Source organism: Nansenia antarctica (assembly GCF_963989245.1).
Source record: "Nansenia antarctica genome assembly, chromosome: 19".
Lineage (NCBI taxonomy): Eukaryota > Metazoa > Chordata > Actinopteri > Argentiniformes > Microstomatidae > Nansenia > Nansenia antarctica.
Window position 1 is genome coordinate 13,078,917 of NC_137692.1, and position 22,617 is coordinate 13,101,533.

At 45.5% G+C, this 22,617-nt stretch overlaps 1 protein-coding gene across 1 annotated transcript in view; it reads right to left on the reverse strand.

Moving 5' to 3' along the window:
• The window catches only part of arhgef12a (Rho guanine nucleotide exchange factor (GEF) 12a), a gene marked incomplete at its 5' end in the record, with an annotated part of 46,372 nt that overhangs the window by 13,167 nt on the left and 10,588 nt on the right, over positions 1-22,617 (reverse strand). Inside the window, 24 exons of the mRNA XM_080548939.1 lie at positions 307-458; positions 767-802; positions 1,396-1,546; positions 2,144-2,356; positions 2,639-2,744; positions 3,902-4,019; positions 4,670-4,702; positions 5,129-5,266; positions 5,771-5,876; positions 6,232-6,274; positions 7,487-7,585; positions 7,758-7,868; positions 8,278-8,376; positions 8,736-8,858; positions 9,900-10,016; positions 10,371-10,487; positions 10,857-10,934; positions 11,252-11,469; positions 11,627-11,684; positions 12,127-12,176; positions 13,493-13,591; positions 16,463-16,525; positions 17,614-17,714; positions 19,004-19,024. Coding sequence (XP_080405065.1) covers positions 307-458; positions 767-802; positions 1,396-1,546; positions 2,144-2,356; positions 2,639-2,744; positions 3,902-4,019; positions 4,670-4,702; positions 5,129-5,266; positions 5,771-5,876; positions 6,232-6,274; positions 7,487-7,585; positions 7,758-7,868; positions 8,278-8,376; positions 8,736-8,858; positions 9,900-10,016; positions 10,371-10,487; positions 10,857-10,934; positions 11,252-11,469; positions 11,627-11,684; positions 12,127-12,176; positions 13,493-13,591; positions 16,463-16,525; positions 17,614-17,714; positions 19,004-19,024 — 2,450 coding nt within the window. The remainder of the gene's footprint in view (positions 1-306; positions 459-766; positions 803-1,395; positions 1,547-2,143; positions 2,357-2,638; positions 2,745-3,901; positions 4,020-4,669; positions 4,703-5,128; positions 5,267-5,770; positions 5,877-6,231; positions 6,275-7,486; positions 7,586-7,757; positions 7,869-8,277; positions 8,377-8,735; positions 8,859-9,899; positions 10,017-10,370; positions 10,488-10,856; positions 10,935-11,251; positions 11,470-11,626; positions 11,685-12,126; positions 12,177-13,492; positions 13,592-16,462; positions 16,526-17,613; positions 17,715-19,003; positions 19,025-22,617) is intronic.

Here is a 22,617-nt window from a genome sequence, read left to right on the forward strand (position 1 = left end):
AGGAGTGACCCAGATATGTTTTACTTGAAGAGTAATCTCGTACTTCGAGAGTTCATGGAGGGCCAGTGTAGAGCCAATGTGACTGGGACGGTATTAGCGTGTCGAGTGTGTAGGTACAGGGAGGGAAATGAATCAACATCGCTAAAGGAAAATCCAGGCTTCTTCTGACCAATCTCGTGAGACTTATCGAAAGCTCCAGGCTTATATTGATAAATCTTTTTTTTTATCAAAAATAAGCCGCCGGGTTTTTCCGTTAGCGATGTTGATTGAATACCCCCCAGGACAGTTAGTTAGCTAGCTAGTTACCGTTGATGACCTCCTGCCTCTTGATCTGGTGTGGTCTGAGGCCCGCCAGAACCTCCGGCCCCACCAGCTGCTGCCAGTTCAGAGGGTCGTGCTCAGAGTCCGTCCCCTGCTCGTCCTCACTCTGCACGTCTGTGAAACCCAGGCCGTCCAGCCTGGGAGAGAGAGAGAGAGAGAAAGAGAGAGAGAGAGCGAGAGAGAGGCAACAGGGTAGATCTACATCAGCTGAGGGACTTAACACATTCAACCATCGACCTGCCTCGTCAAATCAATAGGATTCTGAATCTATCAGAATACAGTAGGACATCTATCAGAAAACCGTTTGACAGAATGGACGACAAATAAACACGTTCATATTGCCTTTGTCAGGGTTACAGACGACAGATAGACAGGTTTGATAGATTTTTCCAGATTAACATGTCAAATAAAAGGTAGCCAGAATGCAAACAAGAGAATAGCTCACCTTCGATTGGCCTTGGGTGTGCCTCCGTCTAGGACTCTGTAACAAGAGGAGACATGTTCACACAAGGACCACAGAACAATGTGGCCTGCTCTCCAGACTGCATTAGCAGGGTCAAAGGCAAACAAGATGGAACATTTCATGACTTTACTGGGAAAACATTAGACTAAGTGTGGAACTGCCTGTTACCATACAGAAGGTGCAGGGTTCGACAGTAACGCAGTTTTATTTGGACTGGACCAAGTGAAACATTCGCCGGGATTGTTTGCGCGAGCCCGACGACGCTGCTAGATCCCGAAATGTTTACTTGTGTGCAGGAAGAACAACAGACAGCGCAGGCGCAAGACTAGACTAGATAATCGTGAGTGAAGATATTATCAAAGCATACGTGCCTGTCGATCACCCGTACGCTTTGATAATATCTTCTATCTTATCGGGGCTTAACATCCGGGATCTAGCAGCGTCGTCGGGCTCGCGCAAAACAATCCCGGCGAATGTTTTACTTGGTCCGGTCCAGGTAAAACTGCGTTACTGTCGAACCCTGAGGTGGAAGACTTTGTTGCCAGGTATCACTGTTCCATGGATCCCCTTAGAGCTATATTGTTCCCCTGTGTGTGTGTGTCCTATCCTACCTGTCGCTCTCTCTGTCGTCCTCATGTTGGTGGTCCAGGCTGTAGGGGTAGTCAAAGGGTGTGCCGGGGGAGTACTGGGGACTGCCGTCCTGGAAGTCTGCAGAGTGGAGGCCTTCACTCAACCTGGACAGGCCAGAGTAAGGGCTCCCACCTAGGGAGAGGGAAGGAAGAGTGGAACAGAAACAGATCAGCAGGGACGCTTAGGTGGCGTAGTGGGTTAAGCGTTGACCATGTAACCGCAGGGTCCCCGGTTCGATTCCGGCCGGGGACATATCCTGCATGTCATCCCTCCTCTCTCTCTCACCCATCCTTCCTGTCTAAATCTCTACTGTATCTGTCAATAAAAATTAAAATATGAGTGGGACTGCCCCACTCAGAAAAAATCACTTATAAAGAAAAAGAAACAGATCAGCTACACTGGACACACGCACTTTAAATGATTGCATGACTACCAAAGAATTTTAGAAGGGTGCAATATTTATTAAGTTTGGCAATGACGAAGCTAGCATAGAAGATTGGTCAGCTAGCCAACTGCTTTAGCCAGTCACATTTAATACCAAACAAAACAGTGCATATAAGTACCTTCACAAGTAGCCAGTTACTATAAAAGTCCGTTTTAAAAATCAAGAATTGCTCCACAATTTATAAAACAGGTAGTTTAGGCAAAGCGGCATCATGCTATAATGACGACACCTGACATAGGGTGTTGATAAGGGACTCGGGGTGGGCGTGTTATTCAGGCGTTTACCTATCTCTGTGTCTCTACTGGCTGCGCCCGAGGGACTGTAGGTGTTGCTGTTGGGGGATGAGGTGGTGAGAGAGGAGGAGTGTGTGAGCTCGGAGCCTTCGCTCGACTGGCTGACCCTCAGGCGACCGCCGTCCAGGTGATCGCTGCCACCCAGGGTGGGCTGGGACAGCTGCTTCTGAGGCCTCGGCTTGTTTAAGTCCAAGGCCTTGCCTACTGCTCAGACACACACACACACACACACAATACAATTTGCCATTTAGCAGACGGTTTTAATCCAAAGCGATTTACAATTACAGATTACAGGGACAGTCCCCCTAGAGTAACTGAGGGCTAAGTGCCTCAAGGGCACACTAGTGGTGGTGTTTCAGATGGGGATTTGAACTCGCAACCTTCCGATCACCAGTCCAACTCACTATCCACTAGATCACCACTACCCCTATATATTGTACTGATCATTGTTAACAAGTGTATTAATAGTGCATTAGTTACACTCACTGGAAGTGGCCTCGATGCGGCTGGGCCGGCGCTGAGGTCCGAGGATGCTGGGAAACCTGGTTCTCTTCACCTTCTCCTCCCCTTCCTTCTCTGTCTTGATGCTCTTCTATTGGTCAGAGGAAATGACATCGTTAGTGACTCTTAGTGACAGTGTTTCCTCCAGGATTTTTCACATTAGTGGCGGAGCGGCTATCTGTCGCGCGCGCAACGCATAAAACGCGCACTGGCGCTCAAAACAAAGACGTAGTTTCACCAAAAACTACAGGGTGGCAACAATGATAATTTCTTAAATAGCGGTTAAGTCATTAAAGCCGAGCAGGTGATTTTATATAGAAGGTTGTAGTGACCGCTCGTTAGCGAGCAAAGTATTCATAATTCACGGCGTTCCAGCCTTGTATAAAGCACTGTTATATGTTTATGTTTACTACATCACCCATGCTGCTTAGCGGGTGATATGACGTGATATAAGTGGGACGGAGATGAATGAATGTTGTTGTTGTCAGTACGCATGCAGAGAGTGAGAATAAAGCGCACATGATTGTTTTTCTACCGGCAAAACGACTAGATCGTCCTGTTATTGCCGTCACTCCTACAAGGTGATCAAATACCAATATATCCTACAGCTGCAACGGAACATGCGGAACGCGCATTACACACACACACACATTCGGACCAATCACAAAACTGTTTTGAAAGCGCGTCGCCTCGCTATCTGATTCAGTCTCGATTGCAGTGCGAACACAAACGACGAGGTTAATTGCAACATTGTAACATATTGTATTGCCAGTTATTTGTTATAACTACGCCCTAAATCGTAACGAAATGTTGGTCTGGAAGCGGCCTAAATCTAGCCGCCACGAATAAATGCATATAGAGGAAACACTGTGACACTTGTGTAGGTGGAAGAAGAGAGAAAATAACTGCCATTTAGCTGACGGTTTTATCCAAAGCAACTTACATTGCAATGAGTGCATACATTTCAGTACATATGGTCCCAGTGGGAATCCAACCCACAACCTAAGCGTCGTTAGCCCCATGTTCTACCAACTGAACCACAGAGGACCTGAGAAAACTCCACCTAATCTCTCAGAGGGCAAGTTGGACCATCTTGCTTACACCTTTACCATACTCTAAGATCTTCGTTACTGCCTATAGAGCGAAAGGGGCAGCGGGTATTCCGGTACAGTAATGTAGTGTTGTGAGGGTGAGATGTTGTGAGGGTGAGAGGGGAGCGAGGTGAGGGGCTCGGGTGTGACATCATACCTTGGTGATCTTGGGGAGGAAGTTCATACGGGCCCGTTTGGGCTCCAGACCGCGTGGCTCTTTGACCCTCACACCAAGGTGCTTCATGTAGGTCAGAATGACATACTGCATTGTAGTGCTGGAAAGAAAACACAGTGTACATGTTCAGCAGACACAGGGTCAATCATGTCAAAATACATACAAGTATGATGATTGTGCTTGATTTTGCTTTAGGTTTCGACTTTTGGAACTATTCCATTGGCACCAGGAACATATAAACCAACCTAAGCAAGTAGTTAGCCCTGATATTCAGACCAATCTCATCTAACTGACGAAGAAGTGAACAGAATGTGATTCATGTGAAACACACGTTGTGTATAGACTCGAATGTGACACTACTAGAATGTGGCTGAGACCATATGCCACTGAACAACTCCTTCAAAATATGTTTTTTTTACTTCATTTTACATTTTACTTCAGCAAACCATCTTGGATCATATGCTGGGACCATATGGCATCTCCAATAAGGCTGCCTGCAGTATCAATCTGAGACATTCCCTTATGAACACACTACAAAAATGCCATCTTTAATTCAAGAGGGTTGTAGAGAGCTTATAGACAAGCCCTTGGCATCAATTTTAAATGACAAACAATGAATGTTTGGCGTTTCACTAAGGCAGCCACACAATGGCAGGGTCTGGTTTGATTCCGGCCATCCACATATCCTGCATATCATCCCTCCTCTCTCTCAACCCTAGTTCATGAGGACAAACTGGAGAGTCTACTCACCATTTATCTTCCTCTGTGGGCTGGGTTGTGATTCTGAAATAGAGCAAATAAATGTTAGCTTGATGTCATTCATCACTATAACAACTATGGTTCCTCCACTCCTCCATTTTTCCTTGCTTAGCTGTGATAGCTTATTGTCAGGTCTGAGAACAGGTGTTGATTGTGAATGAGATCCACCAGACTGTCATACTATGACATATCTGTGTGAGTGTGTGTATGTGTGTGTGTATGTGTGTGTGTGTGAGTGTGAGTGTGAGTGTGAGTGTGTGTGTGTGTGTGAGTGTGTGTGTGTGCGTGGGTGTGGGTGTGGGTGTGGGTGTGGGTGTGAGTGTGTGTGAGAGTGTGTGTGTGTGGGTGTGGGTGTGGGTGTGGGTGTGGGTGTGGGTGTGTGGGTGGGTGGGTGTGTGGGTGTGGGTGTGTGTGCGTGCGTGCGTGCGTGTGTGTGTGTGTGTTACTTACAGGACGTCCTCTATCTTGGTGATGATGTTCTCGGCACAGGAGCGTTCCCTCTCCAGCGCCACGCGGTCTCTAACACGCTCTGTGTCCAGTCTGGCCAGCTCTGCCTCCGCCAGGGTCAGACCCATACTGCGCTTCTGCCTACAAGAACACATATGTGACACGTTGTAATGCTTCGGTCCGCATATCGGCAACCAATCAAAATGTTCAGACTTTTTCTTTTGAAACACAGAACTACGTTTCAACGTTGTTCAGAATCGCAACGTCAAGCCAAAATACTGCAATCCCCACTGCCACCTAGTTAACTATAACACTACTTTACATTGTTAGCAGGCTCACAAAACAAGCAGTGATTTTCAACGACGCGGAAATGTATTTCACATTTTTCGAAAGAAAAGTCAGATCGTTACATCGGATCCCGATCTGAGGACCAAAGCATTAGAACGTGTCACATATCATACCAAGTCAGTTACCTGATCTTAAAAATGCTAACAGATTACACAATGCATAAGCCTACAACAGATCGCAAAGTTAATAATATGTTTCTATAGAGCTTCAGGACATAATAGGTCATTCCCATACACATCCCTGTGGCAGGGAAAGGCGGCCATCTTGGTAGGGTAAAGACTACGGTGGGTGTTTCACCTGAAATCCTCCAGGTTCCTCTGGATGTCAGGCAGCAGGGTGTCCTGTAGGAGCTGGACATACTGTCGGTTCAGTTCCTCTGGGATGAGCTCTGTCCTGCGACGATCTGGAACATCGACACCGACACCGACATAAACATCGTCAAGACAAGCAGTGATGTGGAACGAGCATGCTTATGTGTGCTGGAGTGAGTTTCCCAGAAAACGTTGTAGTTAACGTAGTACTCCATCTCTTTTTTTACAACCCCCACGCCTCCCCTAGACCAACAATGTTGTTCATTTAATACATTTTAAAGAAGATTGACCTGCAAACATTGACTGCTACTCTCTTTATGGCTTTGCAGCAGGGTTGTCGGAGACATTAAGTATTACTTGAGCTACAAAGCTTTTGGGAAACAAATTCTCCAGGTGCAGGGTACAAAACTATTCAAACTGCTCAAAACTAGGACTTAAAGTACTCACCAAGGTCAGAGGAGATGGACTCAGGAACTGGTACCTTTAAATTCTGTATGAAGAGAGAAAGAAATCTCTTAATTCTTAATTCTTCTAGCATTATGACTGCCAATTGCTCCTGGCCCGAGCATAGATTACTTTTTCTTGCGATGACTGATGGTTAGATGATTCACTTACATAGACACATTTATTTTTTGCAAGTCGCTTTGTCCGTGGCAACACTATATATTATAGTGTTGCCATGGACAGCATCATATATTGTAGTGTTGCCATGGACAGCATCATATATTATAGTGTTGCCATGGACAGCATCATATATTGTAGTGTTGCCATGGACAGCATCATATATTATAGTGTTGCCATGGACAGCATCATATACTATAGTGTTGCCATGGACAGCATCATATATTGTAGTGTTGCCATGGACAGCATCATATACTATAGTGTTGCCATGGACAGCATCATATATTGTAGTGTTGCCATGGACAGCATCATATATTGTAGTGTTGCCATGGACAGCATCATATATTATAGTGTTGCCATGGACAGCATCATATACTATAGTGTTGCCATGGACAGCATCATATATTATAGTGTTGCCATGGACAGCATCATATATTGTAGTGTTGCCATGGACAGCATCATATATTGTAGGGATGCGCTGATACCACTTTTTTTCAGATCAAGTACAAGTACTTACATTTGGGTACTTGCAGATACGAGTACCGATATGAGTAATGTACCATTACAGTCGGTAGTTTGCATAGGTTGCAGCATAGTTTGCAGTCTGCTCTACTTTTGTCATCATCATCGCTTATCCTAAAATATCTCTAAACTGCTGACATTGCTCTTCCTCTGCCTACCTGCTACGAGAGGTTACGTTACGTTGCCGTAAAGTGGTATCAGGAGCGGATGTATCAGAGTAGTTTTATGAGTACGAGTACATGAGCGCAGTATTGTGTACGAGTATTGTGTACGAGTATTGTGTACGAGTATGTGTACGAGTATGTGTACTGGTATCGGTATCGGTGCATCCCTAATATAGGGTAGTGTTGCCATGGACAACATCATATATTGGCTTATAAGTTCGTAAATTCGCTCTGAGAGCGTCGGAGCACACACTGGATTCAATGTCATAAAGGGACCAAGTAATTTGATTGGACAAGAGGCATTCCATGAGTGCTGATGAGATTTCCAGAGTGTATTTATGAACGCAGCTATTGTATTAGGTGTGAGGAGAGAGAGAGAGGTTAAATGTACTTACAGCACCGCGGTCGATGAAGAACGTATGGAAGTCCATGAACACTCGTCTGGTCTCTTTGGAGTTGGTCTGTTTGTACAGCTCAGCATGGAGGTAGCACAGCTAAACACACACAGAGAAATGGGAAATACTGTTAAAAAAACAAACAGGTTTAGGCACACACACATCAGGGAGCTCTGTAGCCTGTCGCACAGAAAAGTAAGACAACGTTAAAGATTACGATATACATCTCTGACATCACAGCCAGGTGTGAGCGAGAGGGGAGGAGTTATACCAGCGGTGCAGGGTCGAACTGAGAGACCACGTGATGCAGGAACGCTGCCAGGTGGGCGGGGCGAGCTTTGAGCAGCTCGATGTTCAGGAAGCAGCTACACTGGCCGTTCACCTGGAACACAAACACACAGACTCCATCATGTCAAAAATACATGTAAAACCCCCCCAAAAAACTCTTAAGGCCAATGCACACGGCGTGCGATTTTGTCGCACGACAACATTCGATTCTCAATTCACACCACCGAAGTGTGTGGGTGTGATTGGAGAATCGAATGTTGTCGTGCGACAATATCGCATCGCACGCCGTGTGCATTGGGCTTTAAAGTCAACATGCAAAAAAAGGGTAAAAGGTGGCACTCAAAACACTGACAATATCAGTCAGAAAACATTCCTGATGACACTTTTAAAAGGACCGAAAACAACATATTATTTATTTTTTAGAATTTGTTTGTTTGTTTGTTTCCGGGTTGGGTGGCAGGAAAGGTTGTTAGTCTGTAGTGTGCAGACGGAGGGGGACTTACCTGTTCCTGGTCAGAGTCAAAGTAGTCGTCCTCTGCACCAATGATCTGGGAGACAATACGGGAGGAGGGGCTACTGAAGGTGGAGGGGGAGAGACAGTCCTAGAGAGAACAACGACAGTAACTACACCTTGACAACTGACCACACGTTCGCTCAGAGGTCATTAACCTTGTATGTTAAACACGATTTAGATCTCGATTTGTGTTTTTGTCAAATGTGTGTGTGCAACTCCTGGCTATACACTGAATTGACAATAAAGTGATTTATGACAACTGTTTAATTATCGGTTAGAAAGGCTCCAGGTCTGTGTGTGTGTGTGTCTGTGTGTGTCTGTGTGTGACTGTGTGTGACTGTGTGTGTCTGTGTGTGTCTGTGTGTGTCTGTGTGTGACTGTGTGTGACTGTGTGTGACTGTGTGTGACTGTGTGTGACTGTGCGTGCGCGTTTGCGTGTGTTCCTACCAGGTCTGTGGTGTCTTCAGGGCAGGAGTTGAAGCTGTCTCTGGGCGTGCTCTTGGGGCTGGGGTAGGACACGTCTCTTTGGTACAGGCTCTCTGGCGAGGCGGGGGAAACCCCACGCAAAACCTGCACATGGAGAGACATTGGTGGATGACGCTGTCAATCAAACACCTAAAGAAGAGTTTCTCAGAGGTGGGTTAGGTGTACTGAGTGTGAGACTCCCTCCATAAAAAAAAACACTTGACTAGTCATTTCATTCATTGGTGGTTTACCATAGTAATTGGGAGAAAATACATTAGACATTACAGTCATCACAAACACCGCAGTCGACCGTAGTCAAAAGTCCTTCAGTCGCAACTGCCTTGACCACAGCCACTGTTAATGGTCAATGGTAAATTGACCACTTACATCGTTCCTTATTCCAAAGCGCTTTACAACGGCCTCTCATTCACCAATTCACACACACATTCACACACCAATGGCGGCAAGCTACCGTGCAATGCGCCAGCCCACACTCATTGGGCGCAATGTGGGGTTAAGTCAAGTGTCTTGCCCAAGGACACCTCGACACGTGGTCAGCCGGGGATCGAACCGCCGGTCTTGAGATCGTTAGACCCCCGGCTCTACCTCCTGCAGCCATAACTAGGGGTGGGCATCAATGATCGACGATCGATAATTGATCGATAAGGATCTTGGTCGATCACAAAATATTTTGCTCGATAATAATATTTTTTTTTTTTTTTTTTTTTTAAGGACACTAACCTTTTCAGTCATCCTCCTATTTGTGATTAACTGTTTTTTTACTGCTCCTATGGTGAGTTACTTATTTTCTATATTTTTATTTATAACGTAAAATGTGTTTTTAAGTTAAACAATTTAGGCTACTCACTGCCTTGTTTAAGAGGATTGTTATCTGACTGTGGTGTCTAGTTTGAATGTGAATGAATGAGTGCAATAGCAACACAAATAAAGTTTTCCCCAAGGAAAACATGCTTGTTATTTCTGCCCTATTCTGCCCTATTCCGATTTTTTTATTATTTTTTTTAATGAAAAAAAAGCTTATCGATTAATCGATAATTGATTGTTAATTCTTGCGATTATCGAAAAAGAAATGTTGATCGTTTGCCCAGCCCTAGCCATAACCACCCCGAACAAACAAAGACTTACAGGGGACATGTTGCTGCTGGTCCAGGAGTGCTCTGTGCTGCTGTCCGCCTTAGAGGAGGGAGTGTGTTCCAGATCCACCGTGGCCCCGTCGTCCACCTCCCCCAATGACACGCCATCCTGACACACCACACAGGACACAGGGAAACACCTTCTGTTACCATGGGGACAAACAACCACGTTATCTTATTCTTTTTTTTTAAGGTCTTTTTTCTGAGTGGGGGCAGTCCCACTCATATTATTCATTTTATTGGACAGATATAGTAGTGAAGACAGACAGGAAAGTAAGGAGAAGAAGGGAGAGAGAGGGCATGTCAGCAGGGCATGGGACTCGATCCGGATTCGAACCCAATGCCGACGTGGGCATATGTGTGCACTGTAGACCGCGGTTTTTTCAAGGATCCTATAGGTACAGCAGGTCATATTCTGAGGCTCTAAACGACAGAGGAGGTGATGTATGATTAGGTGGATTACCTGTGCCCCAGTGGCCTTGCTGAGCTGGGCCTGGAGCTGGGGAATGCGCTTCTTAGCCTCCTGGATGTCCTTCAGTAGTCTGGGGGAGGGGCTCCTGCTGTACTCATCCTTCATGGCCTAGAACAAGGGTAGAGTACAATAGCTTGCAATACAGTACAATTGTACCTTTCGAATACATTCATACAAACACGTGTGCTCTGCTCTGTTCTTATCTGTGTGTGAGTGTGTGTGTGTGTGTGTGTGTGTGTGTGTGTGTTTATTTGTGTGTGTCCAGGCTCTCCGAGCTGCTGATATACTGTAACTGCCTATTCCAAACCACAGGAAAACCCTCCTTCTTATCAACACCAGCCACACTCCAGTTCTACTCCCTACGTTCATACAGAACAGTGAACTTGTCCTCAAATGGAGCTCGTGAGCTCATGACCGCTGTACAACGGCTCATGACCGAACCACAACTCAAGACTTCAATAACAACAGACATATCACCTGCAGGTTTTGTTGCTCTTGAAACAACATCTTCTGTAAGATGTCCACCTTCTGGTTGTGGACACTGTTGTTCTCTTCCTGTACGTAGAGGAGCAGCCATTTAGAACAGAGAGAGAGATAGAGAGAGTGAGAAAAACACATTATGATAGAGAGCAAGGGAGGACATCATATTTGACAGATAGGGGAGTGCATGGCTGATAGTAAGACATGGAAGCCACGACTGAGCACAGGGAGAGAGATAGAGGGGGGAGGCGGCAGGGAGAGAGAGCAGAGGGGGGGGGGGGGGGGGTTACACTGAAGATAAGGGGGGCTACCGAGGAGCAAGGACAGGCAGAGAGATATCGAGAAGAGAGAGAGAGAGAGAGTGGAGGATGGTAAAAGGCGACAAGTCGTACCCATCTTGGTAGAGGAGAGGTGATGCGGTCCAGGGGACTGTAGGGGCGCTGGCCGGGGGGCAGTCCTAGGGACGGGGAGTCAGGAGAGCTGACGGAAGAGGGCCTGTCTGTGTGACCCCCGAAGCCTCCCAGCCCCAGCTCAGAGTCCCCCTCGGACAGGGGGATGTGGGTGAGCCCCGGGGGGCGGCCTAACACTGTGAGAGCCACATAGGAGCCCGCTGCAACAACAACAACAACAACAACAACACCACAGTGAGTTGGGTTCGGTTAGTGTGTGAGAGGTGCTGTAGGGAAATGCAACTTGTCACTTTCTTGGCCATAACTTAACAACAACAAAACACAACAATAAATACGACCCAACCCCGAGATACTTACATTTGATGAGCTTGACCACTTCAACGTGGTTTGAATGTGTTACTAGGGTCCCGTTCACCTGAGAGAAAAAGGTTAGTCGGTGAATCAGAGTAATTCATTTAATACAGTAGTTCATTTATTGTCTTCACACACTCCCCCTATGACTAATGCTAATGCTAATGCTAATGTTGTGATGAGGTTTAGCCAGCAGGTGGCGGTAAGGAGCCAGATCTGAGGATCAAAATATAATATTTGTTTGTTTGGCTAGAGAATACGCCTAGGCAGGCAAGAGGCTCATATCCAAGAGTACACTGTACTGTACCAAGGGGCCTATAATATATTGTACTATACCAAGGGGCGCCTAGCCATAGTATACAGTACTAGCTTATTGTATACTATACTAGCCTATAGTATACTGTACTAGCCTATAGTATACTGTACTAGCCTATAGTATACTGTACTAGCCTATAGTGTACTGTACTACCCTATAGTATACTGTACTAGCCTATAGTATACTGTACCTTGATGATCCTGTCACCAGTCTGTACGCCTGCACGCATAGCAGCTCCATCTAGGAAACACAGTGGACAAGAGTCAGAAACACACAGAATAAACATCATTAGCATTGAAAGAACACATATACTATACTACTCTGCTGTAGAAGACACACCCATTAAAGCGCTGCAAGAGTCTATAATTTGCAAGAACTCATGACTGCTGTGTTATGCTATCATAGACCATAACAGTGGTTGCGCTAAATGGAAGGGTCCATTTGACAGCTCGGCCGAAAAACACTGGGCTTTAGGCCTGAGAGAGGGGGGTTATTATGGGATAGGAGTACTGTAGAGTCAGCAGACACGTGAAAAACAAACGAGCCAGACATTAGCGTTGTCCATGCTGTAACTAGATCAACATCAATGAGAATGAGAGAGCCGTACACTTGGATCGAGGGCTTAGGTTACAGTGTAGTCACTGGACATGTACAAATGTTGCCTGCGTATTATTAAATCGATATGAAACTTAATCGAGTGTGCTGGTCCTCTTCCGTATTTGATATCATATTACATATACAGGTATTTCCCTGCCGTCTTCACCGTTATAGTCTATCAGCATAAATGACTCCGCAGACAGTACATCAGAGACTGGCGTTATTCATCTGAGCTGTGACCAGGCTGAGTGGGATCTTTAGGGGGCGCCTAGCCATAGTATATGGTACTAGCTTATAGTATACTGTACTAGCCTATAGTGTACGGTACTAGCTTATAGTATACTGTACTAGCCTATTGTAGTTAGCAACATTGCTAAACTCCCATCCAGCCAGAGATGTTTGGACTCTCTAATGTGCTTATGAAGAAGCCCTTATAGCTGCAGCTTCTCTCTCAGTCTTCATTAATCTACATTTAGAATCAGTCTATTGTGTCTAGTGTGTATGTGTGTGGTGGTGATGCTGTGTGTGTTTGTCTGTGCGCGTGTATGTCTGTGTGTGTGTGTGTGTGTGTGTATATCTTTGTGTGTAGCTCACAGTGCATCAACTCTCCTCTGACCTGCTGACAACACACATCAGCCTCTAGAAGGGCCACGCTATGGCTGCCTGGGGTTGGAGCCAGGGTCTGCTACAGAACACAGCTCTCGCTGAGCAAAGGCCGTAGCCACTACATCCATTAGGAAACGACTACGGGTAAAAACAGTCAAGCGAAAGATTTACAGTCAACTCTGTTCACGTGCATTGTCGTAGAGTAGCTATGTCTCTCTCAACTGTTTTTGGGTGTCTATTGGTTTAGTGCAACTACTCACAACAGTTCAAACTCACTGCATGTACTTGTCCAGGAGTTCCACCACAGCAACCACAGCAGTCAAGGCTTACCTCGGCGGTATCTAACGTCTTACCTTCTTTGACGAGCTGGACAAACACTGGGTTGTCTCCACTGACAGTCAGCCCGAAGCCATTCTCATCTTTCTGAATGATTACACATCGCTGGACCAGACCTAGAGAGAGAGAGAGAGAGAGAGAGAGAGAGAGAGAAAGAAAAAGAGAGAGAGAGAGAGAGAGAGAGAGAGAGAGAGAGAGAGAGAGAGAGAGAGAGAGAGAGAGAGAGAGAGAGAGAGAGAGATAGAGATTAGCTAAAAACCGGATCGGAGGTGCTGGGCAGGCGAACCCAGAGTGTCTTGTGATAACTAGGGTGGTAAAGGACTAACATGTGATAACTAGGATGGTGGAGGTCTAACATGTGATAACTAAGATGGTGGAGGTCTAACATGTGATAACTAGGATGGTGGAGGTCTAACATGTGATAACTAAGATGGTGGAGGTCTAACATGTGATAACTAGGATGGTGGAGGTCTAACATGTGATAACTAGGGTGGTGGAGGTCTAACATGTGATAACTAGGAGGGTGGAGGTCTAACATGTGATAACTAGGAGGGTGGAGGTCTAACATGTGATAACTAGGGTGGTGGAGGTCTAACATGTGATAACTAGGATGGTGGAGGTCTAACATGTGATAACTAGGGTGGTGGAGGTCTAACATGTGATAACTAGGATGGTGGAGGTCTAACATGTGATGACTAGGATGGTGGAGGTCTAGGTGAAGGACTAACATGTTAATTTCTGAGTAGAAGGCTGAGCTACCACGGAAGTTATTATTCATGGCCAAGGTTTAAGGGTTAGAGGAAGTAGGAACACATCAGTTCATTTGTGGAGAGATAGTGCAAGAGTGAAAAGGAAAATGACAGATAAGGAGGCTATGATGTGGTATTAAGGCAGTTGCGTTAACAATCACACACAGATAATCTACTATGAGGCTGTGCTGATAGATTCACTAGACTACATTGAATTTCTTCAAAGCAGAGAGACATGAGTAAATGCTATCTGTCTGACAAATGATTGAACGTGACCCAACTATACCTGTGTCTCTCCAATGCACAGCCTCACACTGGCTGTACTGCGCAATTGACTGGCCAACTGTCTGATTGTCAGAGATAGAGAAAACTGTATTGTCCAGCCAGCACACGATTGAAAGTTGTCAATGCTATGTTAGCTAAATATATTTCAATTGCATTCCATTCCATTCCAGTACATGCATAGCTTACTGCTATCCATCTCTTGTATACCTCTAACTAGGGATGTCCCGATCCCACTTTTTCACTACCGATACCGATACCGATACCTGGGCTTCGGGTATCGGTGATACCGATACCGATCCGATATTTGTATACATTTTTTGACCCCTGAATAATAACAAATACCTCCCCAGTATATAGTCCACACCAACAACAGTTAAATTAAAGACTGCCAGCCTTTATTAAAGCAACAAATGCGACGTGTTGTGGATTGGAACTACGGATCATAAGCTTTCAAATGATGTGTCATACATTGAAATCCGAAAAAATATGAAGCACACAGCGATATGCGCATTTTAAGCGCATATAGGACTCGCGTGAAGCATTTCTGCGACTCGCGTGAAGCATTTCTGCGACACGCGTTTCTGTTCACTGTTTTCATTCCCCCATCGCTTATACACATACGTTTGACTGCGGATGACAGTAGGATCGGATCGGAGCCTTTTTTTTCTCTGGTGCGATCCCCGATCCAGCATTCAGGACCAATATCGGGTCGATATCCGATATCAGTATCGGATCGGGACATCCCTACCTCTAACTACTGTACTTGCCATACTGTACCTATCAATTAGCACTATAATGTTTTATTTGCCCTTCTGGTTTGATGCTAAACTGCATTTCGTTGTCTGGAACTTGCGCTTTGCAAAATTTGCCAATAAGGTTACATCTAATTTAATGTAATCAAATGAATCTAACAATGTAGATCAATGAAACAGTCTCTATGCAAAAACATATAACATAGCTTGCGCTCGCCGTCTCTTTTTCTAATTCTCCGTTCTGAGGAGAAGCTGTCACGTGACATCTTTTTGACAGGTTATTTATTTGACAAATTCCATTGTTTACAAAGAGTTCTGTCATCACGTTCATAGCATCGTCAACCACACAGACAGTGGTGCTGGACAAACACTCTTAAGACGTTTATTATACATCACCATATACCAACAATACATTGCAGCTTTACATCAAGAGGAGAACAGGTCTGATCACTGGGCAGTCAGTTGTTCCATATCGAAGACTAGCTATAATGACGATAATAACCCACAATGTCCATGTGTAAAATTAATAGTCAACATACTCATGCTGTGTTGGAATGTCAACAATGTCAGCCTGACAGTCCTATTTGTTATGCACAGATAAAGTGATCTTTTTTGTAAAAGCTGGTGAAGTGTTACATTGCTTGGATGTTCTCTGAGCTGTGTCTAAAGGGATAGCATTCACCTGCTGGACATCACGATCAGAGGACTCACCGACTCAAAGACATTAGGGACCAGGGACAGACTAAATAAATCTTCTGACCAGCTACTATCCTACATTTTAATTTAATTGAATGGCATGGTGTTCCAGAATCCGAGTTGCAAGCTACAACTCCTCCATCACACAGACTGCATGTTTTGTGGATATTAAATGATCAAATACCAATCGGACGAATGTGATTTTTGCTGAATTGTTTTGACTGGTAACTTGCAGGATATCCTGACCAATGTTTGTGTTAGCCATAGACCTAACATGGATGTGCTTGTGAGGAACACACAGAGAGAGGTTTGGGCAGATGACAAGAGCCTTAAGTTGAGGAAGGGGTTGGCTTGGGGGAGGGAAGGCAGAGGAGAAGGGCAGTGAATGGCTCAGGGTGGTTGGAGCTGGGGAGCCAAGGAGAGGGCTAAAGAGGAGAGAACCAGCACCGACAGTTAAAGCACCACAACACCAAAAACTCCACAGCAGGCAGTAGTAGCATCTTACCACAGGACTCAGGCTTCCCCTCGGCTAGAACACTGCTGCTGACACTCCTCTGTACCACAACGTCTGAGCCCACCACACCACAGCCCCACGGAGGACAGGGAGAGAACCAGGGAACAGCAAGGGAGAGAACCGGGGCGCAATAGGGTAGAACCGAGGTAGAAGACCCAGGCCGAACATTGAGACCCAGGCCGAACAGCAGACAACAACCAGCGCAGAAGGAAAAATGTAAAACAGATGGAGGAAACATGATGGAACAGAAGAATTCTGTCAGAAAATTAGCAAAAACAAACGGAATGGGATGACAAGAGATTTGATGGCAAATGAAAACACGATACGTCAGACAAAAGTCATACATTTGAAGTGTCTGGATGACATATCAAATGGTGACGAATGAATGCATAGGGCCTACATGCATCCCAAGGTTTCATCTCTCACATGCAATGTCACTGACGCATGACAGTCGTGAAACTAGTGTTAAAAACCATTGGAAGATTTCAAACCATTGACGCTGCTAAACTAAAGACAAATATACTATACGGCTAAGTTACACAGGGAGTACTTGAAAACAGTGCTGGGATACGTACAGTATCTGTTAGAAATCATGCAGCAATAAAGAATGGAGAGTCAGATGGTGAAAGAAAGACGTGTAGAAATGTCTGCATGCACCATTGGCCAAGAAAGTAAGTAAAATAAGTAAAGACAAACCTGAGCCTCTAAATTAAAGTCTCAAGTCTCAATGAAACTAGCTGGATTTCAAGGCTACAAAACAGCTCTGAGCATGATTAATCAGTAGCACATTCGTTTAGGCTAATTGCTTGGAGGACCATGACCACTAACCTGTCCCTGACAACTGAGGGTCAATAATCAGATAGACCAGCAGACCTAGTATAGACCAGGCCTAGCATAGACCAGGCCTAGTATAGACCAGGCCTAGTATAGACATGGCGGTCTAGCCTATAGTTCAAAAGCAGACCACACCAGAAGAACAGTGTATCCTTATCCACGAAGATAAGACGAATACAGAATACACCACCCTTTCACCATCCCATCATACCATGTGCACCTCAAACCATTAATCAGTGTGTGTGTGTGTGTGTCTGTGTGTGTGTGTGTATGTGTGTGTTTGAGAGAGAGAGAGAGTTTAAACATACCTGTAGGGTCAAACTCATGTGCCGAGGGAGAGGGAAGTGCTTGTTTGTCACTTTTAGGTTTCTTGTCGGGGGGGTGGTCTTTACTGAGAATGCTACTGGTTCTGAAAAGAGAGAGAAAACAGCTGTGAAATCCTGCACTTTCACATCAACGTTAACATGTCCCGTTGAGTATCAAGGACCACATTCACAGTGCTATGAAGAAGATAAAGATATGTGGCACGTTCTAATGCTTTGGTCCTCATATCGGGATCTGATGTAATGATCAGACCTTTCTTTTGAAAAATTTGGATACATTTCCTCGTTGTTGAAAATCAACGACACATCGCTAGTTAACTAACACAGGTTGTTTTGTGAGCCTGCTAACAATGTAAAGTAGTGTTATAGTTAACTAGGTAGCAGTGGGGATTACTCACCGAATCCATTGCGTTGCAGTGTTTTGGCTGGACTAGCTAGTTTGTGTTGTGATTCTCAACAACGTTGAAACGTACTTCCGTGTTTCACAGTCAGAACATTTTTGATTGGTTGCTGATATGAGGACCAAGGCATTAGAACGTGTCACATATTGCTAGATAACACCTACGTGGCCTATTTTTTTTAAAAAGGAATAAGTAAATAAGTAGACTGACACTTTTCCATACAATGTGACTGTGTCTTAGACACAGGGCCATTAAAAAACGGCCATGCATAATAATTCTAAATGAAATACCGCCGCAACAAAAGGTTCAATTGTTGTCTGAACTGCAGCATGGATGCTGAAACGAGAGGGCACCCTACAGTATGAAGCGTAGTGAGTGTATTTGATAAAGGATGTGAAGAGGCTTAGTTGAATGCCCTGGGAGCTGGAGAAGGAAAAAGGACTCACTATCTGGCCGTGCTGCCACAGACGGAAGTACGGCTCTTTTTCCAATTCTAAAACAAAATCATCCTAGCCGCAACCCTAAAGGCTAACCATAACCCTCAATTAAGGACAAAATAGCTAGAATATTCATCAAAAAAGATTTGAAGATTTGTAATAGTTATGAGCCAAATGTGTTCCGTTTCCAGCAGGGCCTTCCTTGTGCTGACCCAGTGAGAGGGGCTGTCCTCGGAAGAAATGCCACAAGGCAAACCCCAGGCCTGACTATGGCTTCTGTTCTCTGGTGAAGGCAGAGAGGACCATGCTAGAAGAGGGAAGCCTTTGTCCCCCTGGCGTGTGTGTGTGTGTGTGTGTGTGTGTGTGTGTGTGTGTGTGTGTGTGTGTGTGTGTGTGTGTGTGTGTGAACTTTGATAGCCACTGTGTGGTGGTCCTCCAAAAGACTGCCTCATTTCCTTAATCTAGGCTGCGTGTTTGTGTACGTGCATATGTGTAAAAAGGTTGGCTGGTTGGTCAAAGATATAACAAAGATATTACCTGCTTGCTTTCTTGGGAAACCTGCAAGGCAGAAAAGGGGACAGAGTCATAATCAGATTGAAGCAACATTAAGGACGATATCAGTGTACAATCAAAAACAAAGAAAACAATCGTATAGCTAGGCCTAGTGTAAGGACCATGATGTAAGAACAAGACATAGTAGTGTGGAGAGTGCAGAGAGTGTACTGGTAAACATCATATAATCCTGATGAAAACAGCATCCGAGCTTCCTTCAGCACAGCTACAGATTAAAGGCTTTGACTAGGTCAAACATCCCCCCCTCTCAAGATCTTATCTGATCATGCATGTCAACAACCACACATAAACCACCGTCAATACAGCAGCATCAGGGCCTGTCCACTGGGAGACAGAAAGCCTGGTCCTCCTAGCACGGATTACTGTCACAACAGGATTAGATAAGGATAGAGGTCAAATACATACTCGTCGATATTGGAAAAGTCAACTTTTCCAGGAAATTATTGATTTGATGATTGATTGGAAGGTGGCTGAGACGACGACTTACTGAAATAATCGATCTTCATGAGGGTGTTAGCTTGGGGGGGGGGGGTGTTCTGGGCGGAAGGCCAAGAAGTAGGTCTTCAGGATCCCCAGGTCTTGACACTCAGTATTGAGGGTTGGATTGGGGGTAAGACCCTGTGACATACCAGCTTCATGTCCAGGGGGGGGTACTTGTACATCAAGCTGCCTCATGCTACTGAAATAGACTCCTGCCATATGGGCCATTAGGCTCGAGAACCATAGGTTCTCAAGGATACTGACTTAATACTTTGGAGTGGCTGGGGCCTTAGACCGTTGGCATGGGGAGGGGTAACAACAGGCTACTGACATCTGCATTAGAGGACTGAATGTGGAGCAACAGTCAGTCTCCAATAAGGACTCTCCACTAGTCCTCCTCGGCCTACGTGACGTCTGACAACCAAGCCCTGGCCGTATTAACTCTCTCTCTCTAGTGACACTGTGTCCCATTCAGTACGGCCGTACTTACGGACCTGAATGGTTCATTTGTAAAACGTTCTGCCACTGTAATAAGTTCCAGAGACGTCTCGCTGCTGCTGCTGCTGCTGTAACTCCCTGAAACCTTCTACAGAGGAGAGATGGAAAAGTCAGCAGCTAACAGCCTCACTGAGGTTAAACCGAGCAGGATGTAATCAGGGCCTGTGGATGTGTTGTTCTGCCCCCTCTGTGAGTCATAGAGGACGAATGAAAACATGAGAGCAGCACTCTCGGCTCCGTGCTTAAAGCAGTGGCCTAGCCTAGGTAGATGTACTGGTGGTACTGTAGACGCCTTTAATAGGCTAGGCTACATCTAGACTAGGCGTAGGCCTATATATGTTACGGTACATGTGGGAATACGGTACATGTGGGAAAACTAGGGTTAGGGTTAGGTGCTGCTACGTCGACTTGGTACATGGTGGCATGTCTAACCCTAACCGTAATGCTAACCCTAACCCTACCCCTACCCCTAACCCTAACCTTAACCCTAGCACCGTAGCACCTAACCCTAACCCTAGTTTTCCCACATGTACCGTAACACAGACTCAACTTCCGCCCAAAAAAGACCATCTTCTCTGCTGTAAGACAAGATTCATCTGTGCGTCATCTTTAGCCTAGGCCTATATTTCAAGCGACTTGGATGTCACTGGTTGTTTTTGCCAGGTCTGGTCTCTCATCGTACTGTGAGGGGCAAAGCCCTGGGAAAACGCCCAGCCAGAGCTAGCCTGGGGATAACACTTGAGTCATGAGAGATGTGTGACGGGAGTTGCAGGGGAGAAGAGAGATGCGGGAAAAGTAGGTGTGCTGGATTCCTGCCAGTCAGCAGGGCAAAGCTAGTACCCAAATTCAGGTCTATGTGCTTTGATTTTTTAATTCTGCGGTTGGACAGGAAGCAGAGGTTGAAGATGATCGGTTAAGTAGGAAGGGAAGGAGAGGGCAGAGGAGATGGGTGGAGTGGGAGGGGAGGGGCAGTAAGGCAGGACCAGGCAGGGCCAAAGCTTGAATGCTCCATTGAGGGCTGGGTGTTTTGATGGAAAAACTGTGGTGGACTGAGGCAGACTAGGCCAGCCAGTAGACCCTGGATCAGAGACACCCCCCAAACACAGGAGGACTGTAGGAACAGAGCCACGTCTGTCTGTGTGAGGGACCTCGTACAGAAGAGGAGGGGGCTGGGACTGGGAGTCGGAAAACAGGGGAGTGAGAGGAGCGAGCTGAACAGCGTCTGTCTCAGAGGAAAACAGTCCAGGTTTCCCCTTTTCCCAAGACGTGGGCCTGCAGTGTAGCTGGTAAACAACTATCTGGGCGTAGGGAGAAAAAAAAGTGGACTGACCTGAGGAACAAGCCAAACTTAATCCTGCTTCCATCACCAGCAATGAGCAGGTCCCATGTGCTTGTGAGTGACTGAGGCTAAGGGCTGGAACCTGTCTGATCTCAAAGCTTAAACGGATGAGGCGTGAGGTGAAGTGGAAGGTGAAGGTGAAGTTGGCCTGGCCTAGATGCTGACCTTGGGTCAGTTTTTTGGGGAAAGTAAGCTGATCTAAGTTTGACTCATGACCGCACCCTGACTGAATGGATGGTCTTAGAGCTGCTGGCCTTAAACGTTGGGAAAGCACTGACTCATGTCTAGCAGCCCAATATGAGAGAGAAGAGTGCGAACACATGGTGCTTGTATCTCTGCACCAGACTACACTGCTATTGTACACACTCTCTCACTGTAGTTGCTCACTACCATGACATCACCTCTTTCCACTCACTTAGAAATTGTACACTGCTCGCACACTATACTGTGTTTCAGAATAATTTTCTGCAAAGACATTGATTCTCTGGAATAGATAGATGACTTTATTCACAGTCTAATCGGAAAAATTGTTCATTAAGAACGATCTTAAGAACTATTGATCACCTACATCTGACAGTGCTAGAGTGCAGAGATGCAGCACCGTAAAAAAAAGTAACAGAAGCGGAAGAAGATATGATATGTATGCTATCTTATAAACAAGGCCGTTTGGCTAGGTCAAATTGAGATATGACAGTGTGTTCAAGTCAAGTGGATGTGGATCTACTGCCTTCTGTCCGTAATACCACATATGGATTAATTAGCTAAGAGATGGGAAGAACAGATAGAGTAAGAGGAGGGAGAGGCAGCCTGAGAGAAGAGAAGAGAGAGAGAGATAGAGAGAGAGAGAGAGAGAGAGAGAGAGAGAGAGAGAGAGAGAGAGAGAGAGAGAGAGAGAGAGAGAGACAGACAGACAGACAGACAGACAGACAGACAGACAGACAGACAGACAGACAGACAGACAGACAGACAGACAGACAGACAGACAGACAGACAGACAGACAGACAGATAGATAGATAGATAGATAGATAGATAGATAGATAGGACTGGGCGACGGAGGTGAGACAATGCCTATCAGGCTACTGTTGACACCATATTAGATTAGATTAAATAGATTAAACTTAATTGACATTGCAGAGTACAATTACCAGACAATGAAATGCAGTTTAGCATCAAACCAGAAGTGCAAATAGTGATATAAAACATGATATGAAAACATGACGGTGATAGTGATTAGTACAGTATAGCAACTACGGTAGTTAG